The 19,371-nt window shown below is 42.2% G+C and overlaps 2 protein-coding genes across 2 annotated transcripts; one reads left to right on the top strand and one right to left on the bottom strand.

Moving 5' to 3' along the window:
- Positions 1-680: 680 nt before the first annotated feature.
- Positions 681-13,574, bottom strand: LOC126539237 (coiled-coil domain-containing protein 130 homolog). The gene is made up of 7 exons (XM_050186011.3): positions 13,377-13,574; positions 12,242-12,375; positions 11,061-11,235; positions 10,029-10,113; positions 7,785-7,957; positions 4,957-5,095; positions 681-1,070 (listed from the first exon to the last, which is right to left on the bottom strand). Exons 1-7 carry the CDS (start codon positions 13,377-13,379, stop codon positions 778-780), a joined length of 1,002 nt encoding a protein of 333 aa, XP_050041968.1. The 5' UTR covers positions 13,380-13,574; the 3' UTR covers positions 681-777.
- A 1,128-nt stretch (positions 13,575-14,702) lies between these two features.
- On the top strand, positions 14,703-16,656 carry LOC126539244 (BET1 homolog). Its single transcript, XM_050186024.3, has 3 exons — positions 14,703-14,874; positions 15,413-15,498; positions 16,379-16,656. Exons 1-3 carry the CDS (start codon positions 14,838-14,840, stop codon positions 16,589-16,591), a joined length of 336 nt encoding a protein of 111 aa, XP_050041981.1. The 5' UTR covers positions 14,703-14,837; the 3' UTR covers positions 16,592-16,656.
- The last annotated feature ends 2,715 nt before the right edge of the window (positions 16,657-19,371 follow it).

Genomic DNA, 19,371 nt, shown 5'->3' with positions numbered 1-19,371 from the left:
CTTTCAGTAAGCCTGCGAAGTTGAAATAATTGTCAGCGTACATCTCATGAGACGTGTACTGGAAAACTTGTTCGCCTCGGTAGAGGTCTGGTTTTAAACTGTTCGAATGTATCCGCCTCCTAGATCAAATTTGACGAGGCAATTAACAAAGCTTCGTTCAGCAGATAATTGCACAAAACACTTATCTACTGGTTACCAGTCTGAACACTCAAAAGGTAAACATAACGTAATCTTTACTTATATTGCTCTAATTAAAGAAAAATGGTGCAGCTAGAAAGTAAGGACACTATATAATTAAATTTACAACTCTGCAACTATGAAATGAAAGTAGATATTACAACATTGTGAACTGTGTCACTGATTATGTCAAAAGCTAACTAAATTTGTTTTAAAGAAATAATTTATTCTATGAGTTCCATCATCATCAGCAGCTAGAATTTGACATACTCTGCTGAATCAACAAACTTTCTGGAAACAGTTTCTACGACTGCACATTAAGAGGAATTTTTGCATTGAACCTGTTATTTGGAATGGAAAATACGAGTCGGTCGTGAGCAAGGACCTACCTGTTTAAGTGTGCTCCTCATTGGTTGTTGCCGTGGTGACCAGCCTTCCCACCTACCTTTAGCTCTCTGGCCAACCTTCAGTGGTGAAGAAAACAGAAGACACATGCTTCACTCTGAATATTGCTTAATATACACCTTGTATTTATGCCTGCATAACGAAATACTGTACAATAGACTGCTCCAGGTTATTTACAATAAACACACAAGAGCGCTATGTTTCATCGTCAGAGGAGTCGTCAAAGTAAGCATCAGAAACCAAGGAGATTGTCCTTTCTGGAGACAGTGATCGAGGGGAAGACGGTGCCTTGGCTTCGTCTTCTGCCCGTTTTTTGACAAGGTCCTTTTGCAGTGGTGTTGACGTCCCAGAATCAAGCTCCAACTTAGTGGAATTGAGGCCTTGTGAAGTGAAAGACTGTTTTGTAGAGCTAGTGCTTGGTGCTTGCGACGCAAACAGCGGTCGGATGGCTATCTCTGTTCTTTTCAGCTTCTGCCTTTCGTCAGATGCTGCAAAAGGTAAGAAGACACTCAAAGTGAATTTCGTTCTTCACCAAAACTCATGGATTAATGTACAGATTGAAAAAACTTTGTGAAAGGAAATTAAAAGGCCAAGTTTCCAACTGTGCAACTTCACAACAAAACATTCCGGTAGCAACCAGCTCAATATAATTGTTGCATGCAGCAAAGCCACCGGCAAGTACAATTCAGAAACCTTGTCTGAATATATATTCAGATTAGATTGTCTGAATATATTGAATGCCCAAAATGTTGCTGCCTGAAAATAAGCCGCTTTGTTTCACAAGTGCCCAAGAAAAGGTGTGCAGTTTTCTTTGTCGAATTAGGGGGTACTTTCAGTTTTACGTGACTAGCACAAGATGCATTCGCAACTACGGGTGACGGCATTCTTCGCACATTGCCAAGCCCACATATCTCTCGTCTGACTATGCTCACGAGAAGCTATCTGTGACAATCAAGTGAAAGCTACAGGGGTGGGACACATGTCCTACTGCGCCAAGATGTCTGGCAGCGTTTGACAGTGCTTTCGGTTTTTTGGAACCAATGCTGAATTGGGACACGAGCCGAGCTCAAGGCATTCTAGAATGCCTTGAGCTCCAAAGCTACATTCACGTAATAAAAGATGTTTATTAGCTCTCACTCTCAACACACCTTCTATGTACGATGGTTTTGCATTTGCATAAACACGGAAGAGGAAAGCAGAAAAATATGTCAAATTTAACACTTGTGTGTATTGTATTTACTCGATCGTAACGCGCACCCGTTTTTCGTGACCAAGAAAAGGGGGGGGGAACGGCCACGATTGTATAATGCGCCCCCCATTTGCCGTGACCAAAAAAAAGAAACGTCCTTTACAGTACCAAACCTTTACATTATTTACATTACCAGTCCTTTACATTATTTCAAACAGAAATAAACTTTCTCTCATTTGGAAAGACAAGGATTTACTCCCAATGTACTAAAGTTGCAAACAATAAAGAAAGTCCCAGTTTCGCCTGAAAGGCGAAGCATCGATTGCGATAGCAAATTAGTAGACAGCTATGCGAAAAGTAAGGATAGTGGTTTTATTGGCCGTATAAAGTTTTAAACATTCGCTTACTAACTAAATTAACAAGCATGGTGTCACACTCGCACAAGCAAACATGAATACATCTCACTCAATGACCGCAGAAACTTTTTATCGGAACGCTGGAGTGCGGTAGCAGGAACAAGTGAGTTGACTTTTGCATGGCCTCTCACTTCAACGTGAACTAAGCTTTGAGAAGATAGCGTGGTGTGCCTAGATGCGTAGACTGTCTCCACTGCAGATTGCTTTCAAGATAGGGGCTGTGCGGCCGTGCCTACGCAGCCACCACTGGAGTTGAACGCCTCTCCTTTTTGCGCCAGTCCTGCACATAAGTTTCGGGAACTCCGAACGCCCGTGACGCGGCCCAAATTCTGCCCGTTTCCGCACACGTGGTCACTTTCCTTTTATATGTGCCATCGTGATGAACACGTGGCGTGTCTTCGCAGTAGGCACTTCCACGCTGAGTAGAGCAAACGAAGAAAACGGGAAGACGGACGGTCTAACCATTAGGTTCCGGTCTAACCGGAACCTAACCTAAGACACGTACTACAGCACATGAAGGAAGCTACGGCAGTTAGGCTCGAAGGCATATGAGGCAGCCATTTTGAAAAGCCGATGGCGATATGGTAACACAGATTTAGGGTCAGACTCAATTCTAACGCGTAGGCAATTTTTGGACCCGTTTTATCACGCAAAAAGTGTGCATTAGATTTGAGTAAATATGGTATATTGTTCTTAGCATGCTGTGGTATATAAGCTGTTTGTTCTCTCGTCCCCAGCGTGAACTAACGTGGATGAAAATGTGCAACTTCTTTCAGGAACACTGTTGCTTGTGCACATTTCATCTTTGTCTCTTTTCCGTCATTGCCACAGAATACTGTCCATGAGTACTATACCGTGTGCCAGTTAACGTTGGCCAAGCTGGTCAATGAAAAAAAAGAAAAGAAAGATTACAGAAACACGGTGCAAGATACAATTATAAGACTTATGGTGTTTAGCCATCAGACCTCTGGCGACTAAATATTGTAGGTCTGATAATTGTATCCTGCACCGTGTTTTTGTAGCTTTCTTTTGGGGAGGGGGGGGGGGGGGGAGGATTTTCTCCTTAGGCCATACAAAAGCATTTTGCGCAGGCATAAACTGCTCGTGGCTAGAGCTCAACCATTTTATGCATTGACCTGAAACCTTACTGGTACAGGGCAAGCAAAAAAAGATAGCGCTCCTAACAATATGGATGAGAGAAGGAAGAAGGTACAGCCTCAGATTGGAGTGAACATTTTTGAGCTCCTGACAAAAGGCCTTGTTTTGGTCAAGACCTTGGCAAAGAACAATACAAGTTCTGCTGTCCAAATCTATGCATTAGATATGAAATGTGCTCCTTGAAGTTCCTTTTGGTCCAGCTCGTATTGGAGAACCTTGTCACATGCTGCTTTAGCCAGAAGTACCACTTTAAAAGTTCACAAACATCCTGCACGTCTTCGAAAAGCTACTCACCACATGCAGCACACAGCTGTTATGTACTACAGTGGTCACACGTAAGCGATTACATATTCAAGTGTGCGCCCTGAGTGGAACCATCACGGTGCTGGTGGCCATGCATTGCCTGCCACCCTTAGAAAACCAACTTTCAACTGCTTAAAGAAGGCATTAGCCTGTAAATCTAAATCCAAGCACTGCCACTAATATACCTTTGCACAGGTCAACCAGAACAAGACGACAAGTTTGTTATCACTCTTTGTAATAGTGATGTGTGTGTGTGCGCACACGCACGCACAGTGTTTATGAGAATGCATTTATGAGAATGGCTAAAAGCTAGTGCCATCTAAAGAAAGTTGTTTTCTGAAAAAAGTGTTAAATGCCTGCTGCAAATAGCCTTGCACAGCTTTGAGTGAACATGGCATACATACCTATCACCCTTTTGAGAACCACCATAACAATGTCATACAGGAAAGCTCTACACCGTCTTAGTTGACAGCAAGTGACGACGATGGGGTGACGACAGGTGACAACTGGATTTAAAAGACTGCTCTAAAAGACTGAAACGAGGTGTTCCTGTCCACTCTTTTAATGCAAAGTATTCTTCTCCGAGTCCAGTCACATTTTGGCGGGTGAGTCGATCCTGGTGATAGTGCCATTTAAAATTATGTGCCACAGCGGCGATAAGGTTTGTGCACTGCGGCCACTGGTTCTTAGTTTGCTTTCAATACTATAATCTATGATTACAAACATTGTCTTACTAACTATAAATGTCTAAAGTCTATAATCTCTACACAACCGGTTACATTAATCCTACAACTGTTCTCTATAAATCATGAATGCTTCGCATTATGTAGATGTTGACTACAGTTTAGTCTGTCAAATTTTATTGAAAGTGTGATGCCTTTGCTCAGTAGACAGTTAAAGGTCAACAAAATGTCACTTTGGCTAAACCAGTCACAAATGAGCAGCATACACACTATCAAAGATCCTGGAACACGGCCTCCGAGATGTTCAGTGCAGCATGGGCACCACCTGGTCTCGGAGGTCATGCTGAGGCGCTGGCATGCTAGTTCTCACTGTTCTGGGTTCTGCATCGCTTTCAGCAAGCAGTAATGGCGGTGTTTTCTTAAGTTTCTGTATGACAAACATCCATTTTTGCTAAATTTTGGCGCTGAAGCATAAGCATTTCCAATCTAAAATTTAATGTGGAGGCTGCCTTTATCTATGCTGTCCGAAACCGATACCAACACAATAAAACATTTCATTGCAGTTGTCCTTCTAGCGCTCAATGGTAAGCGCCGAAACAGCTAAGAATCAATGAGGTCCCCATACTTTGTGTGGGCATCAACGTGAGCAGCTTGGCAATGCGACTGTCCTCCGGTGTCTCCGGCATGAGGTTTATGTGAAGCGACGACTTCTTCAGCAGTGCTCTGTCCTTCTCGGCTTGGACGTGCAGGTCTTTCTTTTTGTTCTGTTGCAAATGCATCATGAAGATAAGAGACAGAATGCCATCAGCAAAGTGGTTGTACTAGAAACACTTTCAGCTCCAAATATTTAAAAAAATTTAATTAGCAATTTTATGTGCCCTATCCCGGATCTGATTATTAGGGAAGCCATAGTGTGGGGGACTCCAGATTAATTCTGACCAGCTGGAGTGCTTCAATGTGCATTCAATGAATGGTACATGAGCATTTTTGTATTTTGTGCTCACTGAAATGTGACCACCCCGTCTGGAATTGAACCTGCAGCCTTGTGAGCTTAGCCCACTGAGTCAAATTCAAGCCACCGAAGCGGGTCGGCCTCAAGTATTCCCAGAAGTGATAGAACAGCTATTCAACCTGTTGGCACATGTCTTGGACGCAGCAAAAGGCTGATTTAGCAGTGCCCAACACATCGTACTTCTATATAAGAAGTATGGTCTCAATTCAGTGACACAGTCAATAAACATAGCGGAGCTGGTTTTATGAACATGAACGAGACATTAGCGATAAAAATGACCAAATTACCATATTTTTGTGCATGTAACCCACAACAAAGCATAATATTTAGCAGTAAAGTCAAGAAGGATACTGGTAGCAATTTCCCCTTGAGGCATGGCTTCACGTTAGTGCCAAACGTGCTGCCATGAAGCCACACATCAAGGCAAAGTTCTCTGCCATTTAAAGTTTCATTATCTGCTAGGGTAGCTAAGCCATGTATATTGAAGCTCCCTTTACGCGCTTTCGTGGTCGCCTATTCTCCTCTTTTTGAACCACCATTTTACATTCTCACTGTGTTAGCAGATGGCAAATTGTGCAAGCAGCGCCGGTGTACAAGAGCTGTATGGTGTACGGTGTACGAGAGCTGTACTCGACGGCAGTCATTTGAGTCTAGCAGAAGGTTACCAGTGTTGCCGAAGAGGTAAGGACCAGAGCCATTGACCGAAGAGATGATGTGGAAGAGTTGTGCATGTTCGAGACTGTTATAAGCATCCGAGCGTTGTTGTGTTCACTTACTTCTATGGGTTTATGCGTGGATATTTTTCTTTTGGGGGTGTATTTATTGAGGGTGCAAGTTACATGCAGAAAAACATGGCAGTTTCTTTAGGCTTACAATGGCTTCCTCTGTGTGTATATTGTAGTGTAAGGCCACTTTTATCATTTCAACTGGCAAGAAGTGTTGCACATTCAACACACTGCAAGAGAGCAAGAAAGAAATGCTTGCAGAAATAGGGAATGGCAACAAGTCTATGTCAATCATGTCTTTTTGTCCACTTCCTTTAACCTTAACACGGTCTTTAAGCTTAAAACTGCCCCCAAAAGTGACCACAATTGAACTTCTCCCTCTATATGCAACAGATCTAATAGAAATCAGTCGAGCAGTGGCAAAATGAGAGGATTTCTTTGGAATTTCAATCACCAATCGATTAACTGACTAAACCAAACACAGTGCAAGGGCTATAGTATACGCCGTAGTGGAGGGCTACAATCTAATTTTGAACACCTGATCATCTTTACAGAGTTTGAAAAATCTTGGTATAGATGAGTACCTTTGTGTTTCCGTATGGAAGGGTTAAAGCCAACCGACTGTAGGAAGTTGATTTTTATATTTAGGCTATTAATTTCTGCACAAAATTACAGGAAATCAAAGTCAAGTATCAAGTTAACAACTCTGCAATTCAGCAATAAAGAAAAAAGTATATGTAGCAATTCTGTAACCTGCATCTATTGAAATGTCTAAAGCGGATCAGACCAATGTATAATAAAGCACTCCAGATATAACACCGATATGAGAGTAAACCTTTGCCAAAGCTGATAAACGATGCAACCAATTTCACACAAGCTATAAACCAATACATCATATTTGTTTACTTCAGATGATTTAACAGATGTAGCTTAAAAAGCTGTGATCGCATCTGCTTTTGTTGCAGAGTTACACATTTATAAACTTTCTGCTTAAATCATTTTTGAAACTTGCCAATTTTGGTTGGAAATCTGAGGCAGCAGGTCAACATTCTGATTTCTGCAATCAGTTGCATTCAGCTTTCTCTTTTGAATGCAAACATTTAATTCAACTCAATTGAGTGGTTATCTAACGAGAACATCTATGCATTTCCCATGTAGTTGAATAAGGAAATCAGAGATGGCCTTGTGGTAAAGCCACAACAATACAAATGCAGGTGATTCCCTACAAATTACGTTGATGTCAAAAGTTTACAAGGCATGAAATCTTTTAAGAAAACCTAATTTCTGCAAAGTCCAGGCATTTAGCCTGGAACTGCAAATTGCAGCCTCCTGTATAATAATGTCCCACCGGAAAATGACTCAACTGCTTGATAAGCTGCACTGTAAAACTGTGTGGAAACTCTGATTTTATGGGGAAGTGGTGTCCTGTAAACTTTCGGCGTCCACTGTACGCCCTGATGTCTCTTGCAAAAAGTTCACTTCCAGGTGCAAGTGCCAACTGCCATTGCAAGGTATTTTGAGTTAATCAGAACAAGTAATACGTACCTCGTATGTAATTTGCACTTCTTCTGGACACCCCAATAAGTTTGAATTAGTGGAAGTCGACCACAGTTGAATGCGTTAATTAGTTGGCTATGCACTTGCTATTAAGTTGTCTAATAAACGAGACTTACTCCTTTTAGACAACATTCAAGAAAGCAGAAAGCACTTTTATACCCGAAATGACTTTCGCAGCAACTGGTTGGCGGTGTAGTCGTCTCGCCAACGATCCTGCAGATGTTCTAGCCTGGCCAGGGCAGGTGTTGCAACCTTAACCTTGGCCTTGTCGTCAACATCATGCTCAAGCTTGAACATGGCATCAGTGGCCATTTTCTTGCCAATTTCCTTGTCTGAGAGAGAGAAAAAAAAATCAGTGAGTGGGCATTACTACAGAGTACAATCAAATTCACTAACCTGACAGCTATGAAGGATATGCTACAGGATAATACAAGAGCAATAATAATTATATAGTTACTTACTTACTCATACAGATTTGATAACCTTGTTTGAAGCTGTAAACAGGACATGGGGCTATGGGAATGCCCTTTGCAAGAACAATAAACAGCTCTTTACTTTCTCAGTGTCAGAATCTTATAATTTAACACTGTCTGCATCCCTCTTATCATTCTCTGAATGCAGAAAAGGTCTGCATTCCTGTCCAACGAAAAATGAAATAAAAGTGAGATCAAGCTTTCTGAAAAACTTACGATCAATGTTCTAGGCACTTCTCTGGTTGTTTTGTGTTTTCCATGCACACCTTGCCCACTCAAGCTCTCGTCTGTGTTCTAACTGCGCTTCGGTAAGGCCAAATCAAAATGCGCCAAGTGTCTCACTGCATTCATGTGCCTGCGAGAAATTTGCGAGGGTGTTCGATACTGTTTGTCGATGCATGCGTATGTGGCATAATGGTTTCAATATCGGGCATCTGTACTGGACATTGTGTGTTCGAAACTTGCCGTCAGATAGTTTTGTCCTTGTTTATTTAATTATTTGTAACACAGTACTTCGTTTAAAATGAGTTTACTCTCACACTGGCTGAACCACCCAACTTATTGCTTTTGTAAAAAATTAAATTAAATTAAGGGGTTTTACGTGCCAAAACCACTTTCTGATTATGAGGCACGCCGTAGTGGAGGACTCCAGAAATTTCGACCACCTGGGGTTCTTTAACGTGCACCTAAATCTAAGTACAGGGGTGTTTTCGCATGTCGCCCCCATCGAAATGCGGCCGCCGTGGCCGGGATTCGACCCCGCGACCTCGTGCTCAGCAGCCCAACACCAATGGCTCTTGTGGACACCAGTGCCAGAGTTCCCTCTAGTAATTATTGTACAAAACTCTTTGGGCAGATGTGTGTCGCCCCCTGGCAGCTTTCTGACAAAATATCACATTCACAGTCATAGTGACTACTGTATTGCTGTTTTATGCTTTGTATTTCCTCTATAATGTATATATTTTCTGACAGGAGGTCTCCTTTCAGCCACATGCTCTGGGACCTCCTACTGTATACTTGTGTAAACATGTATGTCTCCTCCTTATTAAAGAAATAAACTTAAACTGAAACTGAAACTGAGATCCATGTGCCACAAGTAGGCGGCGATAAATGTACAGAAGTTTATGTATTCACAGAAATTAATCTATGCAAGTTTACATGGCGCTACAGGTTTTTTGGAACACAAAATGCAAGGACCAACGGAACAAAGGAGAAAATGGCCCCAGGCGCTTAGCCAAAGAATGCTTTGCGTTAATAATAAAATGCTCAGTGGGTTATGAAAAACATTATAGTGGAGGGCCATGGATTACCTTTACCACTTGGAGTTCTTTAATGTGCACCTAAATCAAAGCATGCAATACTAATAGGTCACCAGAGAAACACCTCAGTGCCACTGTTATCAAGAGTAGCAGTGCTTCCCTCCCCCCCCCCCCCCCCCCTATCACCCAACTTTTTTTAACGACTGACAAGTCACAGTGATTGCCTTGTCACCATGGTAACCTTATGTGGAGCTTGAAGGCAGATAAGGAAACACGTACCCCTTTTAATGGTAGCACTGAGGTTTTAATTTCGTTGTCGTTTATTATTTATTTTTCAGAAACTTCTCAACTGCCTGTCTTGTTCTTAGCAGCTTTTGGCTTCGAGGCGGCAAGATCGTTTCACAGTAGCCACTTCAAGTCACCCTGCTTGCTTGGGAGGCCACTCTTTCTTTCTTTGCTGTCGAGGCATGAATTTAATGAGAAGCCATTCTAAAGCACATTGTGTTCTGCTGGCCATATGCAACAGCTTGTGTGTAACCAAACATAGAACTTTTCATTTCTTTCTCACAAATTTGGATTTGCAAAGTCTGAATGCTCACTTAACGATTCAGGCAACTGCTCCAACATGGCGAGTATGATTTTCCATAACAATAGAAAACAAGAAAGCTCACCATCTGGGGCAACTTGCTCATTCTCACTGGGGTCCCATCGCCTCTCTTGACGTCTTGCTCCTGATATGATTTCGTAGTCCATATTCTGAACGGCAACAGAGGAAGCCAATGACATTATGCTGACATCTGACATTATCTGACAATGACAATGACATTATCTCGACAATGACAATGACATTATCTGACATCTGTGGGTGTGACCACAATTTTAAGTCTATGTAGCTGTCTGTTTTGCTATGCATTCTCACTGCAGCTTAAGAATGTTCAGAAAATGCTGCAGATACAAGATAATTGGTTTTAATTGGCTTCGACACAACCTGGTTTTACTACTGTAAAATGATGCAACATATCTCGATTTCATACAGTGCAATGTGAATACTCTTTAATTTCACCTAAGCACTATTTATCGCATGCAAGAAATGCTGATACAACACAACCACCAACTCATATTTAGCTTCGACAGGATTGACCAAGACATTTGCACGGGCGAGGAAACAATTTTTATCTATCTCTGTGTATTCTTGTCTACTACTAGCTAAGTTAAAGCTTACCCTTTAACTAACTCTGGAGCTTTTCCCAGAAGAAAGTTCATAAAACCTACTAAATATATTCACTTAGTTTATCGCATATAGTGTTCTCATTAAAGAAAATAACTAAAATCTTATTTTTTTCGTAGTCAATGGAAACAATGAGTAAGACATCAGCAGAGTTTTTCTCAGAGAACATATGAACCTGCATTAACGTACTCTAAACTAATAGCTGCACACAAATGGTAAGCTACACAATGACCTGCACGACTGCGCAAAGCTAGCAGCTATCGGTCAAATGAGCCAACACGCAACACATGTTACCCCAGTGATGCAAAGTGCGTCACGAATGAGTAGGACTCGTCCGTGGGAACATCGATACAAACTGGCAGGATGAGTACAGCTTCGGCTTGAGGTTTAAGGTTAATAGAAAAATCACAGCAAAGTTAAAAAAAAGAATAAATTGCGGTGAATTTACTTCTGAGCAATAGTTACTGTAGCTTACCTGTGGATCGGTCTTGATTTCAAAGTGGTTGTCGCACAAGTGACACTTCATGCGGAACTTGTATACAGGCGTCGAGTAGTACATGCCCACCTTGGACTTCTCCGCATTGTAGCGCACGCCCGTACCGATGTGGTTGCCACAGCCCTCGCACCATATGTTGTACGGCATCTCGAACCTAAGCAGACAATAATTTATCTTACTACTCATGACCGTACAGGAAAATCGGGCGTCGTAGCCTCATTAAAGCAGTTTCTTTGAGTTACACTGGTCAAAAGCAGTCATACGTGAATGAACTGGTTTCACATGAATGATTGATGGTCACTGATGAGGCTTAACGAACCAAATCTACACAGAGGCTATAAAAGAGGTTGAACGCTTGTAACCCTTTAATGCACACCAGAAGTGCAGCACATGATCACTTAGCTTTCCGCCCTCATCAATATGCACTTGCTGCAGCCCTGGGATCAAAGCAGTGACCTTGGGTGCGATCTTGTACACGTTCCAAAATTGAACGGAGGCGATTGGTTCCACCGAGCCACACACGATTGGTCAATTTGAACCGTGACGAACACCATGGCATCAATTGCGACGTGAGTCGTGGTGTCTTGCTGCTGTCAATCATTCCGTGGCGTCTGCTATCGGACGAACGCAATGGAACGGACTGCCTATTTCAGGACGCAAAGAACGGACCGCCTCCGCTCGATTTTGGAACGCTTACAAGATTGCACCCTTTGTGATCGGTGGCAGCATAATATAACCACAGAGTCTACAAGATGGGTCTTCACAAGAATGTCTTTCCCTAACGAACGCTACAAGGAAGATTCGTTTGTGACATTCAAATTTGCACACCTGGAAAACACTTTAAACATAGCCTTCGAAATTATTGGCGAGTTGCAAACAATCTTGGTGAGTTTTGTACCTGGCAAATAAATGTCCCGCTTGTCTGAACCTAACTCCACATTTTTTAAAATATGGCAACAGAACGATCACTTCTTGATCCACCAGATATATGTCCAAATGCTGCTGCATCAAGTTTTCCAAACAAAGATTCTCAGCACAGCAACATGGAGACTTTCGAAGCCCTGTTTACCAAGCTGTCTCTCAAGGTGAGAATCGCGGGGCTGTCACGTTTGATCAAAAGAAACATGTTAAGCCAGTTGAGGATGAAGGAGTGCACGCACCTGATGACTAGAATTCCCAAGTGCAACTTGCGGGCTCTCTCTCGTAATGGGTGGGAGTTCCGAAACTTGTTGATGGAGCCGTGGCCAGGAGTCCATTCCGGCGGGTAGTACTTGTTCACTGCTTTCCTTTCCGCCTGGAGAAGAAGAATCAATAAGTTAGGACAAAGTTTGCTGCATTCATTGTTTGAATTACTGCAACCAAATACAGCAAGATTTGGTCTAATTATCAGAAAGGTCGAATTAATAAATGAGGCACAATTATTGAATCCAAATATTCTTTTTATTGCTCAAAGTTGTCTGTAATGTCTTTCTCCTTCTCACTGCTTAAGAGCGACACAACTGGCATGCAGCGACGAACGACATTTTAAACGCAGCCTCAGAGTTGAACAAAAAAAGAATAGTAGTTCTGAAAGTTCCGAAAAGTAAAACTGCTTGGCACTAGCACCATATGCTTAATGTCTTGTGTTTTCTTGTTGTCTTGTGTTAATGTCTTAGTAACAGTTGTGCGCATGAGGTAACGCTGGCAGGGGTCGAATTAACCGAAGCGGCATGCTTTCGCCTTCGAACTAAGCGAAGTTTTTCTTCCGTAGCAAAGTATGGTTTTTCGACTGGACTTTTCAATGCCTTCGAAATAAGCGAAAAAACCAAATAAACCGAGGTCAAATTAAAGAGAGTTGACTGTAATTCAACAATATTAGACGACAACATCCACCGCCGCAAGGCTTTCTAATCAGGTAGCCGGGCAAGCAGCAGATAAGCAAGCGTTGAATTCTGTTCGCTGTTTCCGCTCAGAAATCTATTGATACAGAAGATGATGTTCCTCAGGGAGGCCCGCACACTAGTCGAACTGTTACCGTCTCAGCATCAGAATAATTAGAAGACAATGATCATTCTTTACTGCCGATACAGAAGAGCGTGTTTCGGACAGGGACGCACACACACTAGTCGAACTGTCACCGTCTCAGTAACAGAAAAATTAGATGACAACGATCATTCCTTACTATTGATACAGAAGGGATGCACACACAAGAGTGCAAGTGTCACCGTCTCAGCATCACAATAACCTGAAGACAACGATCATTCCTTACTGCTCAAATTCGTAAACATGCAACACACACGAAAGCTGTCTACCTACCATTTTCGGAGGTCAGGGTCCGAAACCACTGGTTCTCACGAACACGGGATGGCTGTCACAGTAATCTTGAAGCTCTGCCGCACGACAAGCTGGTATTCATAGCTGAAATATCTACATACAAGGAATCATCAAAAACGAAAAACCCATCACAGCAATCAGACGCTCAAATCCCGTCATTACATATTGTGGATTGGCTCGGCTTAGAATAGAGATAACGCATCATAGAGGGTCTGTTCGATTCGCCTGCACCACTGTGAACCAGTTCACGGCGGATCACGAGAAGTTCAAAAACTGTGCAGCTCGATTCCGGAGGTGCAAGCCCAGCGAAACACTCGAAACGAATGCAAAGGTGCAGACGCGGTGTAAATGTTATGCTATGTCAGACTAATGTGCATGGAGTGCGTAAGTTTGAGAGGTCCTGAACTGCAGATATGATCGGTTTCTGGGGCGTAAATACACACTACAGTTGCGTTGACACATCACACGTGTGTAAGCGGGCTTTTTACGGTGCTCGCGCCCGTGTGCTGCGTCGTCTGCTGCGTCGCTGCTTCACACCTGTATGCCTGCACCAAGTCGGCACCGACAGTGGAGCGGGTGCAGCAAAATCATGAACCAGCCCTGCACCTTTCCTGCACCTTTTGAAACGAACGTCGTGGTTCTGCGGCCGCCATTGCCGCAGCGCTGAAACGAATGGCAGGGTGCAGCACCTCGTGAACTGGTTCAAGTGGTGCAGGCGAATCGAACGTACCAAGAGTAACCCCCTCTGAATTTAAACTGCAGATCTTAAAGGCTATGCTTTCACTGGCTGCATGCGGCGGAAGCTGAAAACACGACCCCGCCTATCAAGGATCAGCTTATCGGCTTCTTCATTAAAACAAGTCCCCGTTGCGCACGTATAAAGCTTTGAAGTACTTTATGAGCACCTTAAACGTACGTAAAGGCACATAGGTGGCCAAATAGGTGGTGTCCGAATTTACGCCTTATGCGATGGCGCCCTCTGGATTTAAAATGCGGGTCTTAAAGGCTGTGTCTTTGCTCATGGCTTTTGCTGGTTGAAGGCTAGGTTGAAGGAGCCGAATGAGACTTCGAAAGCCAAAAAACATGTCATAGACGTCGGATTTCGGACACCATCTATTTAGACCCCAGCAGTAAGGTCTCATAAGTTTAAAACTATGTAAATCTTGAAGGCAATGCTTTTGCTGTTTGTATGCGGCGGAAGCGATTGCGAGAGCCGAAACACGTCATAGTTGCCTGGACACCACCTAAAGCTGTGTCTGAAAGCTGCAATCAGGCAACGCTGACATCGTAAATGACGTAGCAGCGCGCACTGATGACGTAGCGCAAGCCGTGTTTGCTTGAGCCAGCTTGAGCGCTGGGCGCTGCGAAATCACGTGTGTGCCGAATGGATCTGGCATTTATCGGGAAATATTGATACTCTAGCAAAATCCAAACTTAGCAAAAATGCGGCGAGCCCAAACGTCATCACAAGGACATGCTAGTGAGTGCGCCTTACCTTTTAAACTATGTGGTACTACGTGTTTGTCAACGCTGGCGTGTCGATTGGAGCAGCTGTGTTTAGGATGTTGGTCAAACACGATCAAACTGAAGTTTCGCTACGTTGGCACGATCACTTAGGCGCCGGTATCACAGTGGCGCGTGCTTTGGCAGTTCAGTGCTATGAGTGCTGAACTTATTGGGGATCAAGGCCAGGTCATACCGATTAAAAATCGACACTTCCTACTTACTTGCAAACCACAACTCAATGGAAACTTCGCTTCTGCAATGTGTAGTTTCAAGTGTACGGGTGCAGCGACAGCAGTTGAGCTCAGTGACCGCGCAGACAGCCGTTGTTGCTCTAGTGTAAATTTAAAAAAAAGAAGGAAAAGAACAGTTTTATTTTCTCGTTCTGTGGTGCTTTGAGGAAGACTATAGTTCGCCGGCGTTGCCTGCCCGTCACCTTGCTCATGAGGATGCACGCGAAATCATGCCGCGTGGAATTGTTCCTCGTCTGCAATTTCACGTAAATGACCTTTCAGATGGATCCAGTTACAGAGACACGGTGGAGGAGGAGAACACTCAGCTGATTGACGGCCTGAAATCTAAGATCTCTGCTCTGAAGACGGTATATAACATTGTGTTATCTAATAATGTAGTATCCCGTTGAATTGTGCAACGGCACGACAGAAGTGATGTAATAAAAACCAATGGCTCAGTAACATGCTACGGAGCTAAGCAGTTTACGTCTGTATTAGCCAGCTTCTCATTACTCTGTGTCCATGCGCCTCATTGTAGGAGAGAAATAGAAAGTTCCCAATGTCTAAAATCGCTGACCTGTCAGCTGACTATTAAACACAAGAATCTATGTGGTGCATTGCTAAAGTATGCCAGTTCCAGTTTTTAAGTTGCAGCGCTTGTTTAAATACAAAGCTATATGTTACAGAACTGTTTGACGGTGAAGAATGATGGGGGGAAAAAACATGTTTTACCATAAATGCCACAAGGGCCTTCCCAATGAAATTTTCGAAAGGGGTGTTAGTATCACGTCTTGGTAATGTAACGTCTTGTGCACGTCTCACGTCTTGGTAACAGAATACCTGGCTGACCAGTTGTAAAACCAATCTAATATTTACTGAAACACACCAAGACCCTAATTATGCTTGATGGGATGTGATGTGAGCTTTTTGTTAAGTCTTCCTGTTACTAATGCAATTTTTTTCAGGAACAAACTAAGCATTGTTGCCGTTAATTCCGCTGCAGGTCGTTCTGTGAAATGTTATGCCCGAGCATAAATGAAATGATCAGATTCATTAACCGAACCAGCGGTCATGCAACACCAACTCCAACGTTCACCATCCTATCTCTTGCCTCTTAAATCAGTGAAGCTTATTGATTAGGCTGTTCACAGTAGCTTATAGTGCTCAATATCTTTCTTAGTCTTTGACCTTGACTTGAGACACTAAATTTGATTGTCAGTGCTTTCTTCTTTACCTGTTATGCAACAGGTGTCAATAGACATTGGCCAGGAAGTCAAGTACCAAAACAAGATGCTAAATGAAATGGGCCTGGACTTCGACGCTGGCGAGGGCATCTTGAAATCGACGATGGGCCGACTCGTGAAGATGAGCCGGTCCGGCCACAACCGCTACATCTTTTACCTCATGATGTTCTCCCTGTTTGTGTTTCTTGTCATATACATGTTGATGAAGCTGGGCTAATAGATGTGAAAAAATTGTTTTTTAAGAAAATGTTTTTGTAAATAAACTGCCTTTGTACTCGCTTTCTTTGGTGTGGATGAAAAGCTGCCTCTGTATCTTGACACCAATATGTGTTGTGTGTTTTTAAAGGCATACTAATGAGAAACATGAGTTCAATTTACGCTGCTAAATTATTTTAGCAAAACTCTTTTATTCTCCATACTTTTGTGGTATGAGGCTCTTTACTGCAAAATAAAATGACCGCCAAAGTACTATTCTTTAAAATTTTGCTCCAGAACCTTTATGCCTGTACGTCCAATTGATGCCACAGATTTTAAAGTACTTTCATGAATTTATATGGCTGTGGCAGAGTAAAAGTTCTTGAAACTTGCTAAGTTTAGTCTTTGGCTTCTTGAGAATACAATGCAGTCCATCTTTACTGATAAAGAAGTTAAGGGACCCAAGCAGAGTGGGGGGGGGGGGGAGGGGGGGGGAAGTAGCTTCGGCCTTTACAATAAGTTCTTGGGTAACTAGGTGGGTGCCACTTATATTTTACAAAGAACTAGATACAGGGATAAATTCTAAAACCTAGCCACCACATTGTGGCAGCATACACAACAGTATCGTGTTGTCTGGTGTGAAACGAGGAGCAATTTCAACTATGTGTTGTAGGTGCCGTCACCGTTAGCTCCGCTTTGGTGGCTTTTACCAAGATGTTCCTCCACCTTCAAACAAGGGTAGCCAGTACAGTCAAAGCTTGATCAAATAATTGACAGACACGGATGAGCAAAGTAAATCTAAAATAGCTCTTCCTGATAGTACCAACATGTGATGGACATACACTTATAACAAATTACATAATATAATACGAATATATTTTTCTGTGTGATGCAACCTTGGTATAGCGAGGGGTAACTATCCGGCACAGACATAAAGTTAACCCCACAAAGGCTTAGTACCATTCCACAAGAAAAGTTAAAAACTTGTTCCCCTTTGCTTATGGTCATGGAGAGCACATTTGTACAATATATATATATATATATATATATATATATATATATATATATATATATATATATATATATATATATATATATATATATATATATATATATATATATATAGTCTTTTCATCCACTTTCATTTCCATTAATTTATAATTTCTTTAATTCAATTAAGTAAAAGTAGCTTCCCCCATGTTGTCCTTGGTGTCATTGTTTATTGGCTTCTTATGATTAATACATATCAGGCCCCTTGATTAACCCCCTTTCTTCTCATTTATTACATAGCAAGGAACTCGAATCTGGCAACATTGATGCCTTCATATAGCATGTGCGGGTTTATTGACCAGTTGCCTTCACCCAAAAAGATCACATACTCGTGACGCCTGCAGCAGAAAGGTTGTTCCACATCTGCCGCCAAGGTTTGTGAGTGGTGGCGCTGGCCAGCCCACCCAGGGTTAGTTCTAGTAGTACATGTAAAACATAAATACCCAAGAAAGTAGATGGGAAGACGGTGCCGCAGTAGCTCAATTGGTAGAGCATCGCATGCGTAATGCGAAGACGTAGGATCGTTCCGCACCTGTGGCAAGTTATTCTTTCATCTGTTTTCATTTCTGTTGATTTATCATTTCCTTAATTCAATTATTAAGTACAAGTAATTTCCCCCTTGTTGTCCTTGGTGTCAATGCTTGTTTACTTCTTATGATTAATACATATCAGGCCCCTTGATTAACCCCCTTTCTTCTCAGATATATTTGTATATAAAGGTAAACATTCAGCAGATATCTGCCTGGTAGGGGACAGTTGAATTAAAGAGCAATGAAAACTCCAATCAAAATTTAAATTTGGAGTTATCCCGTCTTTTAAAGAAAAAGATATATTTTGCACAAATAATTAGTACAGTAATTAATAACAGTGAACTACCTACAACTGAAAATTGATTCAGTGAATCAAAAAACGCTACTACAGTGGAGCTCAGATAAGCGAAACTCTCTTCAATGGAAATGCCGGATAAACGGGATGAGGGTACCGACTTTGGTTGGCCATCCATAGGAACAATGTCAACAAGCTTCATTTACACGAAATGCTTCTTTTTCTAAACTCCATGCTTCTTTTTCTAAACTCCAGTTAACTGAAACTGCACCTACCTTGTCAGTTATATTTGATGTGAAACAGGATTGGGTTCACGAGAACTTCAAGTGGTGATACCAAATAGCCAAGAACATCAGCGGCTGCTCTGCATCATGATGGCAACAGTAAAAAATCGAGAGAATATGAACCTTATGCAAAAGAAGCTGCGATACTCCAAGCAGAGTTCAATAATGTCATTTTTTTTAACCACAGTGAGATTAAGAACACTTGACGCTTGTGAAATAAAACAATCTTTTTATGTTGTTGTGTTTTTGGCATGAACGAAACTTCTCATAAAATAAAACTGTATTTCCTGTCATTTTGAGTTCCGTTTAAGCAAAGCCTACTGTATTGGCTTTGTGTTAACTTTGCCCCGCTTTCATCAGAGTTTGGAAGCACCAAACAGAGCATATCAAGAATGATACATTGGGTTGTGTAGGGTTAGGAGTAAGAAATAGAGTCTGGTAGGCCATGTAATGTTTAGAGCAGATAACTGACAGCCTACTAGGGTAATTGAACAGGTGACATGGGAAGGGAAAAAAAAAAAGAAGACCGTAGATGAATACAGCAGATAATTGAGTGGCGTGATAAAATTGGGTAACTTGCAGGCACTGAATGGAGTCATCAAATCCAAGATGCCTGTAAACTGGATATCGCTGGGAGAAACCA

This window comes from Dermacentor andersoni, chromosome 11, assembly GCF_023375885.2.
Source record: "Dermacentor andersoni chromosome 11, qqDerAnde1_hic_scaffold, whole genome shotgun sequence".
Taxonomy (NCBI): Eukaryota; Metazoa; Arthropoda; class Arachnida; order Ixodida; family Ixodidae; genus Dermacentor; species Dermacentor andersoni.
The sequence above is the reverse complement of the archived record's forward strand: the minus strand, read 5'-3'. Positions and strand labels throughout refer to the sequence as shown.

Coding starts and splice junctions, on each gene's coding strand:
- LOC126539244 (XM_050186024.3), top strand. CDS start 14,838: ATGCGGCGAGCCCAAACGTCATCACAAGGACATGCTA. Junction 14,875..15,412: donor GTCATCACAAGGACATGCTA/GTGAGTGCGCCT, acceptor ATGACCTTTCAG/ATGGATCCAGTTACAGAGAC. Junction 15,499..16,378: donor AGATCTCTGCTCTGAAGACG/GTATATAACATT, acceptor GTTATGCAACAG/GTGTCAATAGACATTGGCCA.
- LOC126539237 (XM_050186011.3), bottom strand. Junction 7,958..10,028: donor TGAGCAAGTTGCCCCAGATG/GTGAGCTTTCTT, acceptor TCTCTCTCTCAG/ACAAGGAAATTGGCAAGAAA. Junction 1,071..4,956: donor CACGTTGATGCCCACACAAA/GTATGGGGACCT, acceptor TACCTTTTGCAG/CATCTGACGAAAGGCAGAAG.